Raw genomic sequence first — 26,928 nt, 5'->3', positions numbered from 1 at the left:
ACAAACAAACAAAAAACCTCTCAAGCACCTAACGTTTATTTTTTCTCCTAAGTGATGCAATTTTTGTTCCCACCGTCACAATTTTTATGTCCTCTATTTCACTCTAAATGGAGCACACATTATTTTTCACTCACTTTGTTTTGGTGGTTATTCAATTGGATTGGGTTTCAGAGACTAAAAATCCCCCTCCCTGCTTAGCTCCCTGTGCCCTGTGTTCTGCTCTGTCTTCATGTTTCTTCCCTTAAGATAATGGCACTTTCTCAAAAACCTTTTGAAACCACACCCCCATGGGTTTTAGGCAATCCAGAGCTTTCCCACTTTGTGAGAGGGGCGCCGTGTCATTCTGAGGGGCACGGCTCTTTGTAGACACTTGACCCTTAATCATTGCCGATCGTCTGTTTGGCTTCAGCTCAGCTCTGTGCTCTGCTTGCCTGCTGTCCTTCTCCACATTGTGTCATTTTCATTTTCAGACCCACACCCACCTATTTGTCCTGCTCGCCAGCCATTAACTTGCCTGCCGCGACCTGTCCCATACTGCTCCACAGCTGTTGCTTTGCTGCCAGGCGCGGAGCTGGAAAGCCACTCTTGAATTCACCTGCCAGCCTCAGTCTGGGCCCTTACCCAGGCTGAGAAGAAAGAATGGACAGGAATTAGATGGCCTGCCACATGTTATCAATGGTATCAAGTTCTCCTCCCATCCCAGTGTAACCTGAAATAGCGATGTGAAGCTTTTATGCCTCAAACAAATACGATTCTTGGATCATCAGAGAGTTTGCATAATTTAAGAAGTAGAAGAACATGTGTTCAACAGTTTTGATCAAGGCAATAAATAGCATGAGAACTGAGAGACCTAGACAGTGAATTAAAAAAAAAAAACTGAGGTTCTTCAAAGTTCTAATACCTTTATTGATGCTTTGAAAATTTTCAGAAGAATCTGGAAATCTGATAAATTCTACATTACAAGGCGGAATTGGATTTCTCTCCATATTCTATAGGAAAGAATGTGCCTCATAGATGTAGGGCAATATATTTTTTTTAATGTTTGTTTTTGAGAGAGAGACAGACAGAGTGTGAGAGGAGGAGGGGCAGAGAGAGAAGGAGTCACAGAATCCAAAGCAGGCTCCAGGCTCTGAGCTGTCAGCACACAGCCCGACGCAGGGCTCGAACTCACAGAGTGTAAGATCATGACCTGAGCTGAAGTCGGACGCTTAACTGACTGAGCCACCCAGGCACCCTGGGCAATCTTTATTCCAAACTCAGCGTCTTTCCTTAGATTGTTTCTGTTACCCTAATGCACATTGGTCGCTATCAAAACCCATCAACTTTCCAGGCACAATTCAACACACCACCACTTCCATGAAACCTGCTTAGCTCAGCTTTAGTATAAAATGACAAGTACTAGGCTCAATCCAGATACTCTGGGCTTTGTCCAGGCTTTGTCACTTGCCAGCCAAGTGACTTTGAGCAAGCCACTTGAGCACCAATTTTCCTTTTCTTCATGTATATTTTTGGAGTGATGTTGTCTCTGTCCAGTTTGTAGGGTTGTCATAAAGATCAAATGAAATACTCTATAAAAGTGTTTGGTAAACTCTACTGATAGATAAATGTTATGGTAGCATTTCCCCCAAATGTACTCCCTCTACTTGCCTTTAGATGTACAATTACAGACTATCTCATTAGGTATAAGTAGGAAACAGATACAATGAGTGCTAACAGCGAGAACCCTGTTTTCATTGCTCTGTTCTCTACATTTAATCCCCCAACAACCCTAGGAGATGGGTCATATTTTCACTTTATAGATGAGTAAGCTGAAGCAAAACAGAGGTTAAGTAACCTGCCAACAACACACAGGCGATGGTCACTGGAACCAGGCTTCTAACCCAGGCTGTCTCTGGAACTTGCCTTCTTAACCAGTGAGTGGTTAACCACCTATCATAATGATCCAGGTGATGGAGGGCATATGGTTCATTCATTTAACCTTTTATTATTTTGGGGGGAGAGGGAGGAGAAATTTCCTAGAACATAATACTTCCCTCACCAACTTCTCTACACCTTATGAGAGGTGGGGCTAAGCCACAGCAGCAAGGCATGATACTTTGCTTGTCTTTTCAGTGACTGCCTCTTCAGATGGGGATATGTTCCTTTACTGTGGCCGGCTGAGCCCAAGGGTCACTTCTGAGGGCATGTCTCTGGCTTCACTTCAGGGAGTGCTGACATGTGGCTTATCTCTTTCCGGCTTGTTTATCCTTGTCTGTAGGATTTTCTGAAGTTTTTGATATTCTCTAGGAGGCAAATGCTCTATTATCAAGGGTCTAGCCCTGGCTTTGAGGATCAAACAATGGCGAGAAGTCAACTTCCATATGCTTCTGGGTACATCTCTAACCCATTCCAAGAAAGGAGGCTTCTGTTACATGGCAGAATGGAGTTTTCCTAGAATGAAGGTATATCTCCTGCCAGACACTTTAAGGAACAAACATGGTATAAAGGGGAACTTGCTAGTTGCCCTGCTAGCTGGGGTGTGTGACTGGCACTGAGACTGTTTCCCACGTGATCCCCCATCCACGTTTCTGGTTATATTCTCTGACTCGACTGGCTTCCGCCTCACATACCTTCGTATTCTTCTGTTCCAGCCATACGTCTACCCGTCCTCTTCTTCCCACAGGCCCTTGTTTGGGAGTTTCCTTTCTGGGAGAATTTTTCTTGCCAGAACAAATTACCTCCTTTTCTAAGATCTGTCTGAGATGTTTGTGGCCAGTTTTCTCTTTGTTTTGATACTCATTCGCCAATCGACTAGATCCAGTGTCACTAATGGGGTACTAGCCCTCTATGGGCCAAATAGCTGTTGCTTCCTCTGATAGAACTGGAAAATGAAAAGTGCCGTCATTCCCTTCTAGGCACCACAAGTAAATGCTTCCACTCTGCAGGGTCAGCCCTGCCTGCTGACCAGAGGAGATGTGTTTCTACAAATGCAGGTTAGGTCTTCAGCTGTCCACATAGTGTACCAGCCTTGTTCTCAAGCACGTTTGAAAGGAATGTCGGGAATTTTCCCAGTATGTGTGCAGCTGTATAAGGAAATGCAGCAGGCCCCGTACACCACATGGGGGAGTCCCTATTGTCATAACAAATGATCCTAAAATCTCAAAGGCTTAAAATCATATGGGTTTCTTTCTTGTTCTTATTACACATCTTTCATGTTACCTGTACATTTCAGGTAATCTGGGTGTTGTAGGTATTTTCATTGGGAAACTTGGATGATGATAGATGTTCCATTTTGGTTCAGCTGTTTAGCACATCAGGAGTGAGGGCCACTCCAGCACTGGCTCTTTAATTTTTTTAAATTATTTTTTAATGTTTATTATTAAACATTTTTGAGAGAGAGATCAGGACGGAGTGTGAGAGGGGGAGGGACAGAGAGAGAGGGAGACACAGGCTCCAAAGCAGGCTCCAGTCTCTGAGCTGTCAGCACAGAGCCTGATGCGGAGCTTGAACCCATGAACTATGAGATCATGACCTGAGCCCAAGTTGGACGTTCAACCGACTGAGTCACCCAGGTGTCCCCAGCACTGGCTCTTTAAACTTTGTCCTGCATACTAGTCACTTTCACTAACATACTATTTCTTAGATTTATTCTCACGTACCTTGTATTAGCAGCCTTAGTAAGAATTCGGAAACCAAATAATAGGCAGATTATTGCTGTTCACCAAAAAAAAAAAAAAAAAAAAAAAAAAAGATTTACTCTCTGAATTTTAAGCATTGCAGGGCGGTTATATAAGTGCAGAAAACTGCAAAAGAAAATGGAAGATAATTTTCAAGAAGAAGAAGCATTTTTCTAAACTTTTTCGGAGCGTTGACTCTGTCTTGTCTAGAAAAAACATACTTCAAGTTTGTAGAAAAAGGTAAAAATTCTATCGGCAGAGGCATAATGAATACATGATGGTGGTGAGAGGCTGCAGTCTTCCTTTTCTGTCTCCCCACATTGCTTTAAAAATCTTTTCTATAGTGCTCATAGAGTACTTACATAATTTTTATTTTTTTAGAGTTTTTATTTTGAGAGAACACACACATGGGTGCGGGGTAGGCGCAGAGAAAGAGGGGGGGAGAGAGAGGGGGAGAGAGAGAATTCCCAGCAAGCTCCGCACCGTCCATTCAGAGCCCCATGCGGGACTCGATCTCACGAACCCACGAGATCATGACTTGAGCCGAAATCAAGCGTGGGTTCAACCAACTGAGCCACCCAGGCGCCCAATACTTAAGTAATTTTAAAAGAAAAATATACGGAGTAGAGGAGGGCAGAAGCTCAGGTTTTCCTCTTTTACTGTGCTTCAATTGTACCTTCTCATTTTAACCCATGGCAGAAGAGACGTGCTGTCATCGGTTGAAGAACTGTTTCAACACCCAACTTGTATCGCAGGAAACCACAGGAGACAGGAGAAAAGTAAAATAAATAAGCAAAAAATAAATAAATAAATAAATAAGCAAGCAATAAATAAATAAATAAATAAATAAATAAATAAATAAATAAAACAGGAAGAGACAGACAGCAGAATTCATTGTAATAGGGTAACAACTTGTTGGTATTTGTCATGGGCATTGAGTGGTTTCCAGCTTTCTGGCATTACCCAAAACAGCTGCTGTGAACGTGCCAAATGTACCTCCTGGTAGGGGTGCAAAGGTGTTCTAATGAATGTGCATCAAGTGGAAACCTGCTGTTTCTTAGGATATATGCAGCTTCAACTTTTCTAAATATGCCAAATTATTCTCTGACGCATTTACATCAGTTTAGTCTTCCACCATAAATATTTAGGGTTCCTGTTACTACCTACCTTCCATTACAATTGGAATTTTCCTGATTTAAAACTTGTGCTATCTTCATACCATATCATTGTGGTTTTAATTTGCCTTTCCCAGATTACTGATAAAGGTTGAACACTTCCTATAAGTTTATTGGACCCAGGTGTTTAATCTATGAAATGCTTGTTCATTTCACATCTTTTAAAAAATTCTAATATTTACCTTTTGATTTGTAGGAATTGTGTCAGCACTCTGTATAGTAATCTCTTCTCTGTTATGTGTGACATGTCTTCTGCATGGCTTATGTTTCCACTTTATGAAGACATTTGGGCAGAAGTTCTTCATTTTAGTGTAACATTTATTTATCTCATATGTTTTGTGCTCTTTGTACCCAATTTAAGAAATACGTCCTTATCTCAAGGTCACTAAAATGTCTCCTTTAATTTCCAAAGATTTTAAAGCTTTGCCGCTTACATTTAAGTCTCAGTCTATCTGTATATGATAATTTTTATACTTGGTGAGAGATTGGGATCTGATTTCATTTTGTTTTCCAATAAGGGTAATTAATTTTCCTTGCAACTCTCATTGACTACTTTCCTAATGATATGCAAGAAGAAATATAAGTCCCTACAGGTATGTGAGTCTTGTGGTTCCTTTTTTAAAAAAAAAATTAAGTTTACTTACTTATTTTGAGAGAGAGAGAGAAAGAGTGCACACAAGGAGCAGAGACAGAGGGAGAGAGAGAGAATCCCAAGCAGGCTCATCATTGTCAGTGAGGAACCCGATGTGGGGCTCAAACTCATGAACCGTGAGATCACGGCCTGAACCCAAATCAAGAGTCAGACGCTCAAATGACTGAGCCACCCATGCGTCCCTTCTTTATGTTTCTATTGGAATTTTTCCCCATCTCTGCATGAATGTTACACTCTAATTTATATGGCTTTAATATATGTCTTGAAATCGACAAGGGCAATTTTCTCCCCCCTTGTTCTTTTACATCCTCTAGAGTATGTTTGTCAAGTGGCATAAATAACTGTTGTGATTTTTATAGGAATTGCATTGGATTAATAGATTACTATAAAAAAACTTAATCCTTATGATAGTCATTTAATCCAAGAACATAATTTATCTCTCCCTTTGCTTTAGTTCCCTTAAATGTTAATCAATAAAGCTTAAATGTTCTTTCCCCCCAGAGGAAGAAATAAAAAAAAAAGTGCATTCCTACTGAGTACCTTATATCTAAAGAGCATCTTTTGGTTTGTTATATTTTCTAGTTTATTTCATTCTTTAACTGGAATAGAGAAGTGCAGTGGATTTTTTTTTACCTATTGATCTTTATATCAGATGGGGCTAAATTATTCTGCAATAATAAGGAATACCACAATTTCAAACAAGTTCTTTAAACAATAAAAGTTTGTTCCTCACACATGCTACATGTCCAACAGGGTCAGCAGGGGGGACTCTGATCAATGTCTTCCCAGCCAGGGAAAGAGGCCGACAGAGCAGCACCATCTGGACGCGGCAGAGTGAAAGAGCGAGTGAGCAAGCATAGTAAATTGCACACAGGTACTTGTAGCTTCACCCTAGTAATGGCACATGTCACTGCTCATATTTCATTAGCTAAAGCAAGTCACATGGCTACCTCTAACTTGACAAGGGGTGAAGTAGCATATGCCTAGAAAAAAAGAGAGCTCCCCAAACCGAGGAACAGCATTAATCTATGTACATCTCTCCGGAACTTAGGTAAAATATTTGTCTCTAGATTGTACTACCTAGAGAGGTGATTTGATAATCATTTGATAATCATTTCAGTACTTACCTTGGTATTTATTTTCCTTATTTCAATGCACTGGCTAGTAAAATATTTAATAGAGGCAGTGATAGTGTGTATTCTTGTTCTCCTGATTTTACCGAAGTGCTAATTATCGGGAAGAAGAAGAAGAAGAAGATGATGATGATGATGATGATGATGATGATTTATGATGGTGGTTTTTGCAAATATCCTGTGTCAAGTTATGTGTTTAGTTTGTTAAGGGATTTGGTCCTAAATAAATAGTTTTTGGTTCTCAATTAATAATCCTTTTTTAAGGATTTTGGTCCCAAACAAATCACATGAATTTTTTTCTTTAATATATTTTTATGGTGAATTACATTAATGTATTTTAAAATTCAAATAGATTTTGTAATTCTGGAATAAGCCCAACTTGATCAGGAGATTTAATCTCTTTATACATTTCTAGATTCAATTTGCTTATGTTTTATTCAGAATTTTTTTTTGTTTTTAGTTTAAGTATCTTAGTGAGAAAGTCCTATAATTTTTCTTTTTTTCATATTTTCCTTTCTGTTTTTTTTTTCTTTAACATGTGTGTCAAAGTTATACTGGCCTCATAAAATAAAATGGGAAATACTCTCTTTTATTGTATTTGCAAGACTGTAAAAATCAGAATTAGTTTAATTAAAATTAATTTGGGTTGTTTCTATCTGTCTTCTCAAGTTATCTTAGGTTGGGATGTTTTTAGGAATTTGTCTAATTTGTCTAAGAATTCAAGTTCAATTCTTATAAAGTTGCCTACAATATATTCTTATATTTGTAATCAGATTATATCTATAGTTTATGCCTGTATTATCATATCCAATATTATTATACATCTATTATGTTTTCTTGATCAGTTATGCCAGAAGTGAAACAATTTTAATAGTAAATCCATGGATGCTAAAAATCCAGGAATAAGGGATACTTCTTGATTTTGCCCATCAAAACTCACTCTCAGGTGTTTGAAAAACTTAGCTCATTATAGTAAGCTTTTCCAGAATAAGGAGTATGAACTTACTTAGAGTTGTCTTACTAAAACACTATTTTCTGGACTTTTTCAAAACAAGGAAATTCTGATTCAATGTGACGTGATGTTTTCTCAGCGAGAAAAAGAAATTGCTAGCACCTCTCTTTGGTAGATTGCAAAACGCTCACAAATTCTCTTCATTCTGTGTGCCCCCTTGCAATGTGACTTTGCCATTCCTTCTTTGAAGAATAGGGTCTATTTTATAGCCATTGACTCTTGACCTCATCATGTGACTGCTCTGGTCACTGGGACATTAGCAAATGTGATGCGAGCAGAGGCATGACAAGTACTTCACATGGGAACCTCCCATCTTATGCTGCTAAGAATCTTTCTGCTCCTATCAGAATGAACCTGGGGTATGCTCCCATGACTGTCAAGGCGACCACTAGATGAGAGAGTGAGGCCAAACCAGACCATCCAAACTCAGCCACGCTGATCCAAACCAGAATTACTCAGTGAATCCACAGAAATATATGGGGGTGGGGGGTGGGGGGAGAAAGTGTCCGTAGTTAGCTAAATTTTCCTCCTGTACATGTTCATTTTTTCTAAACTTCTTTTTCAGGCACTTCTAGGGGTGGTGGAACTGTTGGTGCCCAATTCATTTACTGGATGTGTCCTCAAGATTGATAGTACTCAAAAGCAAAAGTTGAGGGATGTGTCAATCCATTTTCTGCCTTTGCAAATTACAGGCAGAGTTTCTGGATGTGGAGCAGAGTCGCTAATCTTAGATTGTCTATTTTGAGTCATGACTTCCTACTACAAAGCAGCAGTTATATGGTAGAAGGATTCTCATCCCCTGAATGGTGACCCAAAAGATACACTGAAGATACACAATTTAAAAAGTTAGGCCTTGGATTCACAAGGCATAAGGGCAAGCCAGAGATTGAGTAGATTGTTTAAAGGCAAATGTGCATGTTTTGTAACAGGTCTGAACAATGCATTTGTCTAATTCACTGAATCCTATGTATCTATTTCCAAATGTATCTTCCCAAGCTCTCAAGGAATTATATATTAGCTGGTATTACATTAGTATTTGTTTTTAATGAAATTTGCCCTTATAAGATTGTAATAACCGACAAGTGGAAAATAGGATATTTTGACAAAAGGTGAAAGTTTTCTCTAGAAGCACCTAGTCCTGATAAGCTTGATATATAAAAGGTTGTGGTTTCTACGCCTCTCATTGAAGAGACAGGAAAGGAAATCAAAGAGATGACACTTTGGGTTTGTCTCTGGCTGCCTTACTAACAAGAAACACCAAAAACAGTTCTCTCATTTCTAAACATTTTTCTGAAGAGGATAACTTACAGAAAACAGAACCACAATCACCTAGTTTTTTCCCAAACAAGTTTTCCATTTTTAAGATAAGAATGAAGCGATAGATGTATCAGTTGCTTCAGAATATTTTGCATCTAGGATGAGATATCTCAGTAGAGAAGGGAGAATTTTGAATATAATAGAAACTACATAGAATTGACATCAAACATGTACTCATGCATATATACATATTCATATCCAATTAGGCAGCTAAAAAGTCAATAATCCTCTTGCTTCTGTAGTTTAATTAAAATCTCTCATTTCCAAATGCAACATTTAGAGATAACATCAGCTGCTCCTCATGAAGTAGAGAAACGTGTTTTTAGAAGGGGGTATCCAGGGGTGAAGAGGGCAGCAACAATAAAGCGGTCAACAGAAACTTACATCCATGGACCAAGCTGTTAGGGCCTCAGTATAGTAAGGTTTAGAATTCCATTTTGTTTCCCCAGAAAGGAGAAAGGGCACTGGAAATGACTCCTTGTGTTACTGTATTAGTGGCGGGTCATTTTGACTCCATGATTAAATGGATGGAGGTGTGCGAAAGCGGTAAAGGGGAGGGGCTAAACGGGGATTATGGGTTAAGGTGTACTGCTACTTTAAAATTATGCATGCCTGGCCCCATCCAGGTCCCTCCCACTGCTTGAAGCACCTGCTGGAAGCCTGGGGAGTTCAGTTCCAGGCGGGCCACCAAGCAGACTGCGCTCTGAGTTTCAGGTAACCAAGTGTTTGCCGTGCAGAATACTTTACTTGGGCACCCACGTCTTCCTTGCAGAATTCCTGCTGCTGTGGCCTATTTGCTAAGAGTAACCCGGGGGTTACCGCAGCGTTGCCAGGCAACGAGGGACAGCGGTCCTGTGAAGAGCCATTTGTCACACTGAGGGGACTGGTTGAAATGCAATAAAGAGATGGTAATTCAGCTTATTTATCAATACAATTACTTACACAGTATTAGGGGTCCATATTTAACCTACAAATACATAGTCATAGGAGGAAACACGAACACAAACGTTTGCTAAATACTAAGGCATAGGACAGACAGATGGTGTTGGGTTTCTAATCAGCTTTCCTGTGAGCTTAAAGTTGCTGCACATGCTGGGTTGGGGGAAAGGCCCAAAGCGCTTTGCCAGCTTTATTTCGGACATCTGTAAGTTAGCTGTGTGCTACAACATAAGGTGCCCGTCTAAAGAAAATCTATGCAATTCTTTACCTTGTTAAGTAGATTGTGCTAATTCCCTGGGGGAGAGTAGCACTCTTAAATTGCTGTGTGGTGAAATGTATTCACAAGAAGTGTATGTGTATCCGTGTATGACTATACATGGGAAACTGGTCGTCCTGGGCACTTTCAAAGTGTCTGATTTGCCCGGTACAAAGGTTACCTAACCAAAGAATAAGTGTTTTCCTCTAGACAGTGTGTTTCAGAATGTTTTTGCTCTTTGAGAAGTTCAGTAATGTTTCTCATGGGGGGCTCACAGTCCGCAGGCTTGGGATGAACTTAAATTTTAAAGATGTAGCAGCTTTTCCTTGACACTTTGTTTTTGATTCCCAGACACCAGCTGCTACTCATGTCTTCACCGTTGCTAAGAACGTCTGTGGTATTACCTCAGTGTGAAAACGTGTCTGCAGCTTCCCGAAAATGGAGTATCTCAACGTTACTTAAAGCACCCTGCTTTAAAGTGTTGCTGGCAGGCGGCATTGGCCTTATTATTTATTTAGGAATGCTTTATCAGGAGGAGAATGCTTTTTTGTGAACATGAGTCGCCTGGCTCTTTCACCGGGCTTCCGCTTCTTGTCCCACGTCATTGCAACATTGACCTTTGCGTATTTCGCTGCCATCTCGCTGGCTGACTCACAGGGCCTTTTCCCGAGGCTGGAGAACGTGGGAGCTTTCAAGAATGTTTCCATCGTGCCACCCCAAGCAACATGTGGGCTCCCAGGCCGCAGCACTTTTTGTCAGAGCTCCACTGCTGCCGCCAGTCTGCAGTTCTGTACCCAGCGGATGTGCATCCAGGACTGCCCATACAGGTCTTCACCGCCCGGCCACATCGCCCTGTTCTCCGCGGGCCTCGGGAGCTGCATCACCGTAGACAAGCGTGATCTGTGTCCCAACGCTCATAGCAATTCCACAAGTTTTATTTTTGGAAATCACAAGAATTGCTTTTCTTCTCCTCCTTCTCCAAGGCTGGCGGCATCATTTACTCTAGCTGTGTGGCTGAAACCTGAGAAGGAAGGTGTAATGTAAGTAGTGGAGTGAGTGTAAGCTTTCCTAGGGGTCCCGAGCCATAGTAGTGAAGACTGTTGCAACACGAATCCTTAAACTAGAAACGAAGGCGAACGCTGGAATCCATGCAGTTGAAGACCAGTTGCTATGGCCGTCTTCCTGTTTAAGTTTACATTGCAAATATTGTTTTCCCAAATTTACAGTTGTTTCTCCTTTCCATGGATGAAGTGAGCCCTCAAAAAAGAATATGTTAAGATAGCTTCCTTGCAGAGAGACGTGTTTACACGTGTCTCATGTATTCCCTGGTCGTTTAGCCAAACCTTTGGTCTTGGCCTTCAGAGGCTCAGCCAGGCTCAGTGTGAGCTTTACAGTGCATGTGCTACTAGTACAAATAATTGATATTTCCTAAGTCTTGATCTAGGTTTTTATAAACAACCTGCTCCTGCTGGAGTATAAAATTTTCATCAGGCAGATGGCTCTCTAAGGGCTTAGGACTGTCTTTAATTCATCCGTATTTTCCCAGGAAGAGGTGTTTGTTTGACTCATGGAAGATGCCCAATAACATGAGTTGAATAAATGAATAATCCTCTAACTCTGAAAGGATACAGCTTTTTGCCCTTTGCCTTGTCGTGTCTCCTGTTTGGAAATATATAGATAAGCATAAAAGAGTCCCAATAGGTTTTATGCCATCGATCCCACTAGAAATGCCTTCAGTGAGTTTGTAGTGGGGCTTTGTCATTTTTTGTTTATATAATCACTTGGTTTTCATTCTGTAATATTTTCTAAAACTGACATCTCGTGTTTTCCCTAAGTATTTAGAGCCGATCTGGAGATTTGAATAAGTAAGGAAGTTTTGAGGCACTTTTTGTTTATCTTTTGTCTTCCTGTAGAGCTTTTGGCTCTCCCCCTTGTGACAGTTTCTTTGTTTGAGAGCGTTAACCAAATATCTAAAAACTTGTGAAACAAACCAGAAAAGTCTTATAATCTTATAAGCAAATATGACTTAAATGTCTTTGGTGTTTAGTTTTAATTTGCCAAGTGAAAGTCGGCATTTTTCTTCATGTGAAGTGAAAATGATCACAAAGCATTATTTCTATTTCTGTGTCATCCCTAAAAGAAAACCCTGTTTTCTTACTGTTTGAAATGTCAGTAAAGCCAACCTACTCCGTTTATGTAAAGAGTGTCCAAGAATTGTCTGTTGGCAAATATGGCTGGGAAAAACTTTTTTTTTTCCCCCCAAGTGCCCCCTCCCCCTCCCCAGGAGATCTGTCTCTACCAAATTCTTCTCCTATTGGTATCATTTAGTATAAATAAGATAGAGGGGTATTGATAGAGGCAGTGGCACATGGTTTACGGTCTGGAGAGTTCCATGCATCAAGGTCGTTTTCATCCTCAAAACTAAAATAACTATGGGAATTGGGGGAATTTCGGGGTGTTTGCACTAGATAAGTAAAACAAACAAAACATGGATTATCCAATTATTGTTTATCCAGGAGCAGAATAAATCCAGTTCCTAAATATTTTGCTACCTGCCTTCCTTTCACATTCATTATCTACCAAAGCTAGTATGTTTACAAGCAAACAAAATAGCAAGGAAGATAATCAATAACATATTAAGAAATGCATTTTCAGTAAGCTTGGGAAAATAAGCCTGCATTTGGCAAATACATTCTTGAGTAATGGTCACATTTTAACTTGTTGGTTTAAACTCAAGTAAAACGAATGCAGGCAAACTCTTCTTAGACCTTAGAGATCTTATGGCAGGGGGTGAAGAGACAACTCTTTTCATCCCAGTGATTTAAAAATATCTATCCACCAAAGGGTTAAAAAAAACACAGAATTTCTATGAAGCCTTATCTCTACTTTATATAAAACCTTTATGCCAATCTATTTGCCTATGTTAAAAAATATACTTGTTCTCATAACTTTATCACGAAATACGTGTACAAAATCTAGGAAGACCAGTAACAGTGAAATAGTAACTGGTAAGTGTTCTCCAATCTTATTCTTACCTCTTAACTCCACAAAAGAATAAATGCAAGTGAGAAGCAATAATTTGTGGAAAACGTAACCTGTAAGGAAAGTTTTAAGACATATTTAGTAATTATTCTTGGTTTTCCCCATCTTATCTTTGCCTCTTTGATACTTTCTCTTCTGGATTTGGTCATTGACACATCATTTCTTGAGAGCCTGCTCTATATCAGGCTCTGCTTTGTTCTCAGAAAACTCATGACTAATGGGAAGACAGATGGATCAGTGTCATTACGTTAAAAAAAATGTTTATTTATTTTGAGAGAGAGAGAGTGAGAGCGCATGCACGTGCACAAGTGGGGGAGGGCCAGAGAGAGAGAGGGAGAGAGAGAATCCCAAGCAAGCTCTTCCACTGTCAGTGCAGAGCCTGACATGGGGCTCAAACTCATGAACAGTGAGATCATGACCTGAGCTGAAATCAAGAGTTGGAAGCTTAACTGACTAGGCCACTCAGGAGCCCTGTATCAGTGTCATTATTGAGGCAGCAAGTGAAAAGCAAGGAAGGCCCCTTCAGCAGTCTTCAGCCAGGAAGAAGGGTATTCCATGACCAGGCATAATCGTGGAGATGCTGAGCTGAGTAGGAGGCAACTGGGTGAAGAAAGGGAAACAGACTCCTCCAGCATCTGATGAAATTCTCCTCCCTGGGATGTGCCACCTTGTTGAGTTCTTGTCTGTGACATGTAGGCTGATGGGCATCTTTCAGAGCTAGTCATTTGGGGAGATGTTAATGGCTAATGTCAGGGATATTTGTCTTTAAATAACAGATCTTTGGGAATAATCCACTCAGGAGGCTACAAGCAAGCATTTATAATATTCTGCTAAAACGTTGAGTTGCTACATTGAATGTGATAGGAGTGAGCTTAAGTTCATAACTGTTTCTGTTCAGTGTCTGGTAATATGCAATGATATAATTAACTTAAAATAACTTATATTAAACACAAATTAACATAGAAAATAAATATTTATAAAAACACCATCTGTCGACTTAAAGGGATGGGGTAAGTGTGCCACTGTGGTAAGGATAGAAGTCATTTTTAAAAAATAGTTGGAGGGGCGCCTGGGTGGCGCAGTCGGTTAAGCGTCCGACTTCAGCCAGGTCACGATCTCGCGGTCCGTGAGTTCGAGCCCCGCGTCAGGCTCTGGGCTGATGGCTCGGAGCCTGGAGCCTGCTTCCGATTCTGTGTCTCCCTCTCTCTCTGCCCCTCCCCGGTTCATGCTCTGTCTCTCTCTGTCCCAAAAATAAATAAAAAAAAGTTGAAAAAAAAAAAAATTTAAAAAATAGTTGGATAGTTGGCCTGACAGAAGAGCTAGAAAGTTCTTGACAATTCTTCTTTTTTATCAAAATGTGATTTCACTGTGTTCTTTAGAAGATTGTATGAGCTTTTATCCAAGATCATCAACGTTATCTCGGTGTCTCAGTTGGACTGTGTGGCCATGGAGAGCCAGCCAGTCCTCTTACAGACACTGGCTTTGACTTCTGGCCAGTCAATGATGAAGTAAGAAGAAGCTGTAGTTGTCCATTCTCCATTTCATCATGGGAATTAAATCGAGCACTTCTGACTTCAGGGCTAGCAGTCTTCTATGGACACTAAATTCTCTTTGCATTAAAAAAAAAGAGAGAGAGATTTGCACCGGTGACTCAATACCCAAGCCGGATGTAGCGTAGCGTGCTGCTTCCTATAAAAGAAATAGCAGAAGACTAATGAGCCAATAGGCTAAATGTTGGTTTTGCAGGATGACTCAACCACTGTCGTTTCCACCATTAATCTCTAATAAAGGGTGTTGAGGTTCTGGGGAATATACTGTAAATAAAGATTCCATTTTTTAAAAATTGAAATTAAAGGGCTTCTTAATTGGAGTAAAACTTGGCTCTGCATAGAATGGCGTTCAGGCACTAATTCACTTGCACCTTCTGAGTGGGGTTTTCATGCCCCCGTAACTGCACAATTGCCTAGCATGTCTTTTGGTTGGATGCTGACCTTTTCTCTTTTCTGGTTGCTTCCTAAGGTGTGTTATAGAAAAGACGGTGGATGGGCAGATTGTGTTCAAACTTACAATATCTGAGAAAGAGACCATGTTTTATTATCGCACAGTAAATGGTTTGCAGCCTCCAATAAAAGTAATGACACTGGGGAGAATTCTTGTGAAGAAATGGATTCATCTTAGTGTGCAGGTGAGTAAAATAAAAAATATTTAACATTTGGTTAAACACGAGGATCCGTCTTCCTTTCTTTCCTTACATGGCATCTCCCCACAAGATCTGAAGCAGTATTTTTAGATTTCATTTACGTGTAAATGACAACTAAAGAAAAATAACATTTAAATGACCTAATGATGTATCGCTTGATAGTCCGGCATTTCCCCCCTCACCACTGCTGTGAAAACTCCCACAGAAGCTTAGGACAATGCTCTTTGGGATGATGACAACCTCAGGGAATTTTTGTTTTATTTGGTTAGTATATTTTGCTAAACAATGTGGAAGGGCTCTTTCAGTGCCTAGTACTAATTTTACCAGTCATGGCAGCATTACCGCCCCCCTCCCCCCGAGCCTGGCTGTCTTTCCCAGATAGCATCTGATGATGTGAGTGAAATTTGGCTGTTGCATTAAAATGCTGACCTTAGAACTAATGAACTTTACACTTCAAACACTCAGAAAGTGTTATATTATTACTTTAGTTGTCAGCCACAGTTTGTTTTAGCCTTAGAAGCTGTTAAAGGCTGAGAGAACTGTGAGCTATCTGGTATTTTACAGTTCCTGGGAATGCAGACAGAGTGTATCCTTTTTTTGTTTTGTTTTTTTTTTCTCCAGGGTACTGGAATGGCCCAATGTGGCCAAAAGTCATCCTTGTCTTTCATACCAGAGGTCCCGTGTGTGTAGTCCCAATTCCTCGTACTCACAGGAGTGGCCAAATAGGGGTTCGTGCAAACCCCATTCACACTAGAGGATAATTGTACCCTTATTCTTTTTCACATTTATTTATTTATTTATTTATTTATTTATTTAGAGAGGGAGAACATGAGCAGGTGAGGGAGCAGAGAGAGTGGGAGAGAGAGAATCCCAAGGAGCTTTGTGCTGTCATCTTGCAGCCTGACATGGGGCTTGATAAACTGAATCATTAAATCATCACCTGAGCAGAAACCAGGAGTCAGATGCTGAACCAACTGAGCCATGCAGGCATCCCATACCCTCATTTTTTTTTATTGAAATGATCTTTGATTTCTCACACTGTTCTTGTAGCCTGAAGCAGTTATCAAGTAGACTTCCTTAGAGGGCCTTGAGAATTGTTATTTGGGTTTTAGAGTTTATTTCAGCACAGATATCATTCTTGAGGATTTCAGTATACTTTGTGACATATCTTTGTTTTGCCTGATTATAACTGTGAAGTTCTGTCATGCCTTTGCGTAGTGCATTAAAGGCCTTAGGAAGAAAATTTAAAATATAAATGCAAAGAGGTAACAATGATTGATTTCTACAGGAAGGTATTGACAAAGTCATATCAAATCAGGGTGTTTTGCCTTATCTACTTGGCTTTTACTTAGCGTATGGGTTTATCAAATGCAGTTGGCAGGGGGCAACATTCCAGAGCACTAGGGTTTGGAGGGTAAATCATGTCTGGTTATAAGGCCCTGTCTATGGCACATGATGGGTTCAATCTGGTGGTGTTTACTTCTCATTTGTTCGGTAGTTACAGATAGGGGACTAATTTGTTCTATATCTTGAAATTGTCCATTTCCCCCACTGACCAGTGCAACAGAATTGGTTTATAATGTTAAAAATAGGAAAATAGAAACTGTTGAAGAAGATGTCAAATAGATAATGTTGGTTACGTATCTTTGTATAAACAATTGTTAAAAAATGTTTTTTGGTTGTTTTTTTTTTTTTTTACTTCCCTTTATTTTGCCTTATCTGTGAAACTGCCATGTTTTGGCAGGCAATAGTACATTAAAAGCTTTACAAAAGAAAGTTTAAAATCCAAATGTGAAAAGGTAACCATGACTGAATTACTCTCCTAGGAGTAAAATGCTCTTAGAGTGCCTGTTGAAATCAGCATTATCATTTCAATACATGTCAAATATGAGTCATTTCCTAGTTTAGGCAAAAAATTTCTTTATAAATCATTAAGTTGTTCCCTTCTTTAAAGAAAAGGTTAAAGTCCTTATGATTTAAAGAGACTGCTTTATTTCATACCTGTTTGACTATCAAGAGAAAACTTGTCCTGTCCAATTTGTATATTTCTTTTATTTTTTTTTTGCATAAGTTTTCCCCCATTCTTCATTTTACATTAAAACTATGAAGTGGTCATAAAACATTAGAAAAACCATATCGATCAGTCACTGGTTCACCTGGCATTTTTTAGTGGATTTGGAGACACCCAGCATTATGAGAATCTAGATTCATTCAAATGAAAATTAGAGTGATTATTGACTCTAAATCAGAGTTCTGCATAGGCTTCCTTTAAATTTGACATCAGTTTGGGGCGCCTGGGTGGCGCAGTCGGTTAAGCGTCCGACTTCAGCCAGGTCACGATCTCGCGGTCTGTGAGTTCGAGCCCCGCGTCAGGCTCTGGGCTGATGGCTCGGAGCCTGGAGCCTGTTTCCGATTCTGTGTCTCCCTCTCTCTCTGCCCCTCCCCCGTTCATGCTCTGTCTCTCTCTGTCCCAAAAATAAATAAAAAACGTGGAAAAAAAAATTAAAAAAAAAAATAAATTTGACATCAGTTTGAATACATTTAAGATATTATGAAATTTATAACAATTCATATTATAGATGTTTAAAAAGGAATATGCTCATTCTTTAAAGGGTGTTATAGTGTAGTAGGGAGGATAAGAGATCACAATTAGGGAGAATTTATTCAAGTAATGCTACTCGGTCGTCTTAACAAAACCATTTGACTTAGTTTCCTTACTTATGTGATATGAGGTTTGGACTAGGTGATAAAGGGAGGCTCCCCTGAATTCTTTCTGAATGCACATAAAGGAGTAAGTGGAGTGTGAAGTGAGGCACAGTTGAAGTACAAAAAGCTCTTGAGTGGGGCGCCTGGGTGGCTCAGTTGGTTAAGCATCTGACTTCTGCTCAGGTCATGATCCCACGGTTTGTGAGCTTGAGCCCTGCTTCGGGCAAGCTCTACCATGCTTCGGGTAAGCTCTGTTTCTCTTTCTCTCCCTCTCTCTCTCTCTCTCTCTCTCTCCCTCTCCCCCTCCATTCACTTATGCCCTCTTTCTCAGTCTCTAAAAAATAAAGAAAAGAAAGCTCTTGAGTTGTGTGGGGTTGTCTAGATGGTGACAGAGCCTGCTCTGTGAGCTTACCATCCGGCTTATGCTTTTCTCTGCTTCCCCACGCTGTCTAGCATTCATAGAGAAACATCTTTTTTGGTAGATTTTCTGGCCAAGATATGGACAAAAGCAGTTTCCAACTCTGTCACTGTATACCTGCAAAGAATATGTTATAAAATGTAACTTGCTGTTGCATTATCATATAGTACATCCAAATTCTGTTTGATTTGTGAATTAGAGATTTCTACCATGCTGGGCATAAGATAGAGCACATAATCGATAATCCAGTTTAGTCTCATTTCGGATTGCAAATCTAATTAATGTGTATGCATATTTTTACTCATCTTCCAATATGGTCATAAAGCAATGAATTTATATGGGATGTGCATGTGCATGTGTGTATATGTGTGTGTAAAAATAAAACACCTTTACTCATAAAATTGGCTCAGAAACCAGAATTTAACTTACAAAGGGCTAGTGACATAAAATTAATGAACAGGTCTGACCTTACACCTTACCTCAGACAGTTCACTCAGTATCAGCTTTCCATCAGTAAAATCAGAATTTTAATTTCCCAAATTCAGAAAACAGAAATGAGTTTTAAATAATTAAATCCCTGGGCAAAAAAGATGCCAGGAAGAGGCAGACATACTGAACATTGGAGGTCTAGTTTCTTAAACAAAAGATGCCTGATGTTATAGTAATGGATCTAACAGCTTTTATTCTAGAACTAGCATTTTGAAGCTTCAACCTGTTGGAAAATGATTAGTTTTTAAATTAATATTCATTCAGGGACTTGAATCTGACACGATTGCCAATTTAAATTTCACTTTGGGGTTTAATATATTGGCTATTTCAAATTATATCAAGCTGAAATTCGTTATGTCATATTTTTTGTACTAAACCTGGAAAAAATCAATTCAGACTTTTTATTATCAAATGGGGAACACTGATAACATTAGCAGATTTTTTAAAGCTCAGTTTTCATATTGAATCAGCACGTGCTTCTAGTTCTTGTGAGAGATCTCTTTGATTTTCTTTCTCAAAAAAAAAAGTTTTGAAATACCTGAAGAATTTTACTTCCACAGTTCGTTATGGGTTGGTAGGTGAGACAACTTAACAGCATGTTCACATTTAGATGCCTATCATTTAAAAGTAGAAACTCAGCCTTTCTTATGAAAATACTGTTTTCCCTTAAACAGTTCCATGTATTTTATAGGACAAATAGCATCAAAGAACCATCAGTTTAGAAATCCTTCAGTAATTATGCTGAAATACAGTAAAGCAATTTATAATTTGAAACTGATGAGATACTGCAACTCTGGAAGCAAGAAATGGTTTAGCAGGGAGGTTATATGCATTTTCTATGCTCTTTTTGAAGACTCCTTGAGACCCTGACAGTTCAAGAGCCAAAGATGGTTCTAGCCACGGTAATGTGAAAAAGAGCAGTTCTAATCTAATACAATGAAGGAAAGAATGCATGGTAAATCAAGTTTTTGGAATCAATAGATGAAGAATAGGGGGTTCATAATCACTGTTTGTTCATGAAATACGTTCTTTTGATTTATGTATTCAATCTGAAAAAGGAAAACTATTGATAGTTCTGAAGAAAAAGAAAATGCAATTTAGCCAACATTTGCGAGAATAGATAAACCAAGTCTCTCAATTAATCTCTGCGGTGTATGCCCGTGTGCACACTTTATAAAGGTATTCTCATGTCTCTATTGATTGAGGGAACATAGAATGTCCATGCAACCTTATGGAAGCTTCCTCATTCAGTTCAGTAAGCTCTGTGCACTGGGATTCTCATGGGAATACCACCTCAATTCTCATCCCAAAAGACTCTGAATCCACATTGTTTCTTTAATAATTTCCAAAGCTTTTACCTACAAGTGTCGATGCAAATGTTAAACATTGCTTATTTGTGCAAAGCCTTCTGTTTGTATCCAGCCAGCCGAATGTCACCTGAGTTAGTTGAATAGTTTTAGTTATCTAAAACTAATTACATATTCATTGAATTTACCAAATTATATTTTAGAATAATCAGTTAAAAAATGCTGATAATAATAGCTGCCATTGAGCACCGATTATATGTACTGTATTAAACATGGTATATGGTTAAATTTTAAGTGCTAATAATAGTTCTGTGCCATTGGCTTATCTCCATTTCAGAGATGAGAAAAATGATCCTTGGATAGGTTAAGTTAGATTTATAGTCTCTAGTTTTTCTGATCTTTAGCTAAAAATATAAATTGCCATGAACCTAGGTCACTATGATGATCTAAGGAGTAGTTATTTGAATCCCCTTACCTAAAAAACAAAGAACTGAGGACATATTTGTAAAATAAATATAAATTGTTTTTCTTCCCATTTGTTGTAATGTAAATATTTGTAATGCTTCACATATGGACATGGTTTGTACAAATAATTAAAATCAATGTATTTTACAGCTATATCACTCATTGCGACAAATGGTTTAAATGTACAACAGCGTGTAATTTTATAAAAAGTTCTGCTCTATATGTCTATGGTTTATGGCAGTCAGGAGTGACTACAGTGAGTTAAAGAAAGAATATCCCACTTAACTCATCCTGCTCACCTGATCCATGACCTGCAGAACCAAGACTTGTTGTGATCCAACAAAATAAAAAGGAGGGATTCTTTCCACTTGATTATGGAGAGAGGTGAAACCATTGAAGTAAAAATTATTCTCTGTATATTTTTGCATGTGACTTTAAACTACAATATTTAGTCAGAGGGCAAGGCTTTAATTGTTGACATTTTACTTAAAAACTGTGCAACCTTAAGGAAAATCATGTAACTCCTCAAAATGTTACCTGCCCATTAGAAATTGTGAACAAAGATAAACCCCAGCCTATTTGGCTTACACCATAAATGTGACATGTAAAGAAAATAATGCTTGATAAAGCATATTATAGTCTGCTATGATGGAGCTTACAGTCTATTAGGAGAAAAAGACAATCAAATAATCACACCAATGAAAGCAAAATTATAACTGTGATATGTTCTATGGGATCATATGAAGGACAATTTGATCATATCACTGAAGTCAAGGAAGGCTTACTTGAAGAAATTATATTAGACATGTGTATTAGTGTTCTAGGTCTGCCCTGAAAAAAGGCACCAACTGGGTAGCTTAAAACAAAAATTTATTGTAACACAGTTCTTGAGCTAGAAGTTTGAAATCAAGGTGTTCACACAGCCATGCATGCTTTCTCTATAACCTGTTGAGGAGTGTCCTTCCTTGCTTTTGACCTCTGCTGTTTGCCAGCAATTCTTAGCTTTTAAAAGTTTTTTGTCCATTCATCTCTGAAGGAGAGAGACAGAGAGCGACTGGGGGAGGGGCAGAGAGAGAGGGAGACAGAGATTCCAAAGCAGGCTCCAGGCTCTAAGCTGTCAGCACAGCGCCTAACACTGGGCTCGAACTCATGAACCGTGAGATTATGACCTGAGCTGAAGTCAGACGTTTAACCAACTGAGCCACTGAGGCACCCCAGCAATTCTTAGCTTTAGATGCCTCACACCAAATCTCTGCCTCCATTATCACCTGGCCATCTTCTCTGCTTGTGTCAGTGTCTTCTCTTCCTATAAAGAGCCTACTTATATCAGAGTAGGACCCACCCTAATTCAGTAAGACTTCATTTTAACTGATTGTATCTGGGAAGCCCCTATATCCAAACAAGGTCATTTTTATAAGCAAGGGGAATTAACATTTCAATCTGTCTTTGTGGGGGACACAATTCAGTGGATAATGAGATGTATTCCATAGAATGCATAGGATTCAACTAGGCAAAGAAAGTAGAGAACATTCTATACATGCATAGCAAATCACACAAACACCCTTTCATAAAAGAGAATATGATCCATGTGAACAATTAAAAGGCCTGTATGGGTAGAATGCAGCAAAGCAGAACAGCATGTAAAATAAGCCAGAGGGTTTGGAAGAGGCTATATTTTAAAGAACATAGTTGGCCATGTTAAAATGTTTTTAGTGGGACTGTACTGAAATGTTTTATGTAAGGACCAGGAGATGGGGGGGGGGGGGGGAAGGGGACGGAGGGAAAATGTATCACCTAAGCAGATGATCTTTTCATAAAAACCCCTTTGGTTTCAGTGAAGGAGAACAGTTTGCGTGAGGTTAAGCATAAAAGGTTGTTAGGCTGTGCTCATGCTCCCCAGTGAGACAGAAGTATACCCTGAGCTATAATAATGATAGCAGATATTTAGAGACGTGGTCATGTTTGAGAGCTATTTGGGAATTTAAAATAAAGAACTTGTTGATGGAAGAAATTGGAGGTTAAGGGAAGGGAGTTCTGATAAATCCCAGATTTCAGGCTTGGACAATAAATTGGATGGATATGTTTCATTTGCTTAAATAGAAACACTAGAGGAGAATCAGATTTTTGATACTTGGCACAAATGAGCTAGAATTCAGCTCAAGGCAATAATTCTCAATTGTAGAAATCATTAGTATTGTAGAAACTTTAGAAAATATTTTGATGCCCATATTCCATTATGTCTTCGTTGATCTGGGGTGAAGGCCAAGTATTATTTCTTCTTTCCCTCCTTCCTCCATGGATTAAAAAGTATGTAACAAAATAAAATAATCTGAATTCAAGACTGGAAATGATCAGGAAAGATGTCAGGAAAGATGCATTTGGAAAGTAGCATGTGAGTTAACTCTTGAAGCTAGATGGGATTTAAATAGGTGGAGAAGAAGAGGAAGGAAAAATTCTATAGACCAAAAGCAGGGGAACAATTCCTCAGAGATGAAAATAGCAAAAGGTTTCACTAAGAGGGAAGGGTCTGAGTTTCTTAGAAAGATATACATCAAGTGTTAAAACAGGATGAAAAAGATAGCTTAGAGGTTTACATAATGTTATGGAATTTTTTTTTTTCCCTCCAGACCAGCAACCCATATATTTTCACCTGTTCCTAGTCCAATCTATTTGGTAACTACTATAAACCATTAGTATAGAAACAATGTGTGTGTGTGTGTGTGTGTGTGTGTGTGTGTGTGTGTGTGTGTATGTCAAAAAAATTAGCTAATGTCTGCAGAAAATCATTACACATCACATTGTAATGTTTATCCTTTTCAAATCTGAATGTTATCAGTCTCATATATCACAGCAAAAAATTAAATTCAATAAGTCCTTTCCTATGGAAAACACATCCAATCAAGATCTAAATCAAGCTGGGAATAAATAAATATTTCAAGGTAGAAAGTGGTATTTGAAGAATTGACCATTTTTTCTTGCTTGAAAATGGCTGATTCTCAGTTAATAGGGCCAATAGCTCTAAATATATAGCCAATAGCTATAAAATACAAAAAGAAAATATATATAAAATAGTACACATTATTACATATACTACTAAAATCGAAAGTTGCTATAAAAGGGAGAGTATTTTCCAATGTCTATGTATTTGTTTCAACGATCTCTAGTCTTGAAATGCCACTATGGTAATTCTGTAAAATTTGTAATGGTCAAAATTTGATGGTAGTGCTTTTTAAAACCTATCTTATTTAATGGAATTGTCATTTATATTATATCATTTTCATCTAAGAGCCAAATATAATAAGACCGATAATTTGTGCTTTTTTTTGTGGATAGGCATTCTTGTGCCCACAGGGCTAACTGATGCCTTCAGTTATACATGAACAATTACCACTAAAGTCAGAAAGAGAACAGTGTGCGTATAACCTAGGGCAGAATTTGGCCTATGGTATGTATCACTTGGTAATGGAATGGAGAATATGACTTTATTTAAACATGGACTTTAATAGTTTTATTTTCCCATACTGTTTCCCTTGGTATTTCTCTCTCTAAAATATAACATTCAAGTGTTCCCAGCAGCTGCATTGCTCTGGATGCATAATAAAGGCATATGTTCAAGATACTAGTTTAGATATCCATAAGCCAAAAAAAGAATAGTTAAAATTAAAACAAATTAAGAAAACTTTCCCAAGAATGGAAAGGCTTTAATAGGTTTTTTAATCTTCTAATTAACTACAGCACTGAAAAATACTGATATTTATAAATTATTTATATAATTGTATATGTATATTATAAGCGCTTATGTCAGAAAAAGCAATTTCATTCTACTTTCTAAAGCTTACATGAAATAATCCCTAAAAAAATTGAATTGCATATTCTAGAAGTAGAAAAATAATTGGATCAATTTTGTTTATGCTTGGTGTTCATGCTTCTCAATCTGGGGAGGAAGGAAAGGATGAAAAAAATGGGGGCAGCAACAGAAGGCATTTGTGTTGCAGGGTAGAGAAGGTGGATAGAGAGGAGCCAGGGGCCTGGGGAGACTCAGCCTCTGTCAATTTCATTGTGGCAGAGGTTGACCAAGAAAGTTCAGATTATGGGGGCGCCTGGGTAGCTCAGTCGGTCGAGTAACTGACTTCGTCTCAGGTCATGATCTCACGGTTTGTGGGTTCAAGCCTCACATTGGGCTCTGTGATAAGGGCTAAGAGCTTGGAACCTGCTTCGGCTTCTGCGTCTCCCTCGCTCTCTGCCCCTCCCCCACTCACACTCTGTCCCTGTCTGTCTGTCTCTCTCTCTCTCTCTCTCTCAAATATAAATAAATGTTAAAAAAAATTGAAAAAAAAAAAAGAAAGTTCAGATTATGGACATATAGTATATAACTTTAAGTTGTTTGTTTTCTGGGATACAAATCTGTTGTATTATCCTAATTGTACTAAGTTTGTTACATGCAGCCATTTTGGGAGTGTTGGCACTAAGGAATTTATAGAAAGGACTTGGCTTCAATGTTTGGGTTGAAAATCATGTAGAGATGCCCACCCTCCCCACCTCAACCCCACTCTCTGCCTAGTGACTCCCGCTATGGTGCTATTCCTACTAGGAAGGAGGTGTGCCTCCAGGCCAAGGACAAAGCCTCCCTTCCCTAACCCCACTCCACACCCACTCCTTTATTGATCCATGCTAAGGCTTTGGGGAGCAGGAAGGGAACCATTCACATGTGGCATCACAGGATCTGGCCCAGGGACTAGTCTCTGGGGACTCTCTTGCCCTCAGGTTTGCTCCATGCCCCCTCCCCCACCTCTTCTGTGAGAGGTGCTCCTCCTTTTCTCAGGGAGCAGCCCCATGGCTCCAGTTGAAGATACCTGACGGAAAGGTTGGCACCTAACACCCCATGGCTGACCTTTCCCTCTTTCCTCCTCCTACCCTTCCTCCTTCCTCCTTTCCTACAGCTCTCCTTCCCTCTCTGCTTTCCTTCCTTTCTCTTCAGGTCTGTGAGGTTGACTCTCCTAGAACAGGCTGTGACTCAGGGTTAGGTGATTTGGTGCTTTGTCAGGGGACCAGAGGACTGCCACCAGGCGAATGACTCACTTCCCCTGGTGGGGACAGCATGTGCAGTCTGCCTTAGTTCTTGTTGTCTGTGGCTGCTGGTATGGTCACATCACCCCAGAGCAGGACTTCCTGCAGGTGGGTGGGGCCTTTGTGTTTTAAAGGGGGACTTCTCTGTCTGGCTTCTTCTGGAACATTCTCTTTTCCCAGACTTGGTTGAAAAGTGGGGTGGGGTTGGGGGAAAGTCTTGGCAGGCTTGGTATGTGCTCACTTCCTGGTTGTGCTTTAGTTGCCCTGAGCTGTGAGGGTCTGAGGGGCACTTCAGCGGAGGCACAGTGGGTGCAGGTAGGGCCGGAGACTATCAGGAGCAGGAGATGCGTGGAAGTGTTTGATGCAAACATCTGCATTTTTTTTAAAATATGAAATTTATTGTCAAATTGGTTTCCATACAACACCCAGTGCTCATCCCAACAGGTGCCCTCCTCAATGCCCATCACCCACTTTCCCCTCCCACCCACCTCCCATCAACCCTCAGTTTAGTCTCAGTTTTTAAGAGTCTCTTATGGTTTGCATTTTCTTTTCTTCGGGTCTGATGAAAGGGCCAGATGAGCAGGCAGAGAATAACAATAGGCAAGTGTAAGATTACTTTGAAATTAAAAAAAGAGAAATAGAGAAAAGAGGAGAAAAAAGAAAAATGTTGGGGGGGTGCTCATCTGAAATACAATATTCCCTAAAGGGGGACCCTATGTATTCCCCCCTATGTTCGGTTTTCCTGGCCTGACAGAGCCCGCCTCAGCTCACCGTGGTGGTACACAGTCTAATGCCCTAGAGCTCATTAGAAGAAGGCAAACAACTGTTGAGCAGAATTGGTATAGTCCAATAGGTCTACCATTTTCATGAACACCTACAAGGTAGAAATGCCTGTACTAGCCTGGAATGGGCCCCTTAGATGCAGATACCTTGAAGCTGTTTCTTAGGAGTGCCTCCCCAACCCCTCCAAAATGTAGGGAGATAATGAAAACAAAGGATTGAGCTGCAAATGAGATGAATTCTGTGAGTATACATATTGGGACATATGCTATTATAATTTAATCCCCTAAAATGTCTGCAACAGTCTCAGGCAG

At 39.4% G+C, this 26,928-nt stretch overlaps 1 protein-coding gene across 1 annotated transcript in view; it reads left to right on the top strand.

Moving 5' to 3' along the window:
* Positions 1–9,587: 9,587 nt before the first annotated feature.
* USH2A (usherin) overlaps positions 9,588–26,928 on the top strand; it is a 737,363-nt gene continuing 720,022 nt past the window's right edge. The window contains exons 1-3 of the mRNA XM_078441308.2: positions 9,588–9,659; positions 10,492–11,180; positions 15,202–15,367. Of these exons, the coding sequence (XP_078297434.2) occupies positions 10,696–11,180; positions 15,202–15,367 (651 nt within the window). The 5' untranslated portion in view covers positions 9,588–9,659; positions 10,492–10,695. The remainder of the gene's footprint in view (positions 9,660–10,491; positions 11,181–15,201; positions 15,368–26,928) is intronic.

The sequence above is a fragment of the Panthera onca genome, chromosome F1 (assembly GCF_046562875.1).
Source record: "Panthera onca isolate mPanOnc1 chromosome F1, mPanOnc1 haplotype 2, whole genome shotgun sequence".
Taxonomy (NCBI): Eukaryota; Metazoa; Chordata; class Mammalia; order Carnivora; family Felidae; genus Panthera; species Panthera onca.
The sequence above is the reverse complement of the archived record's forward strand: the minus strand, read 5'-3'. Positions and strand labels throughout refer to the sequence as shown.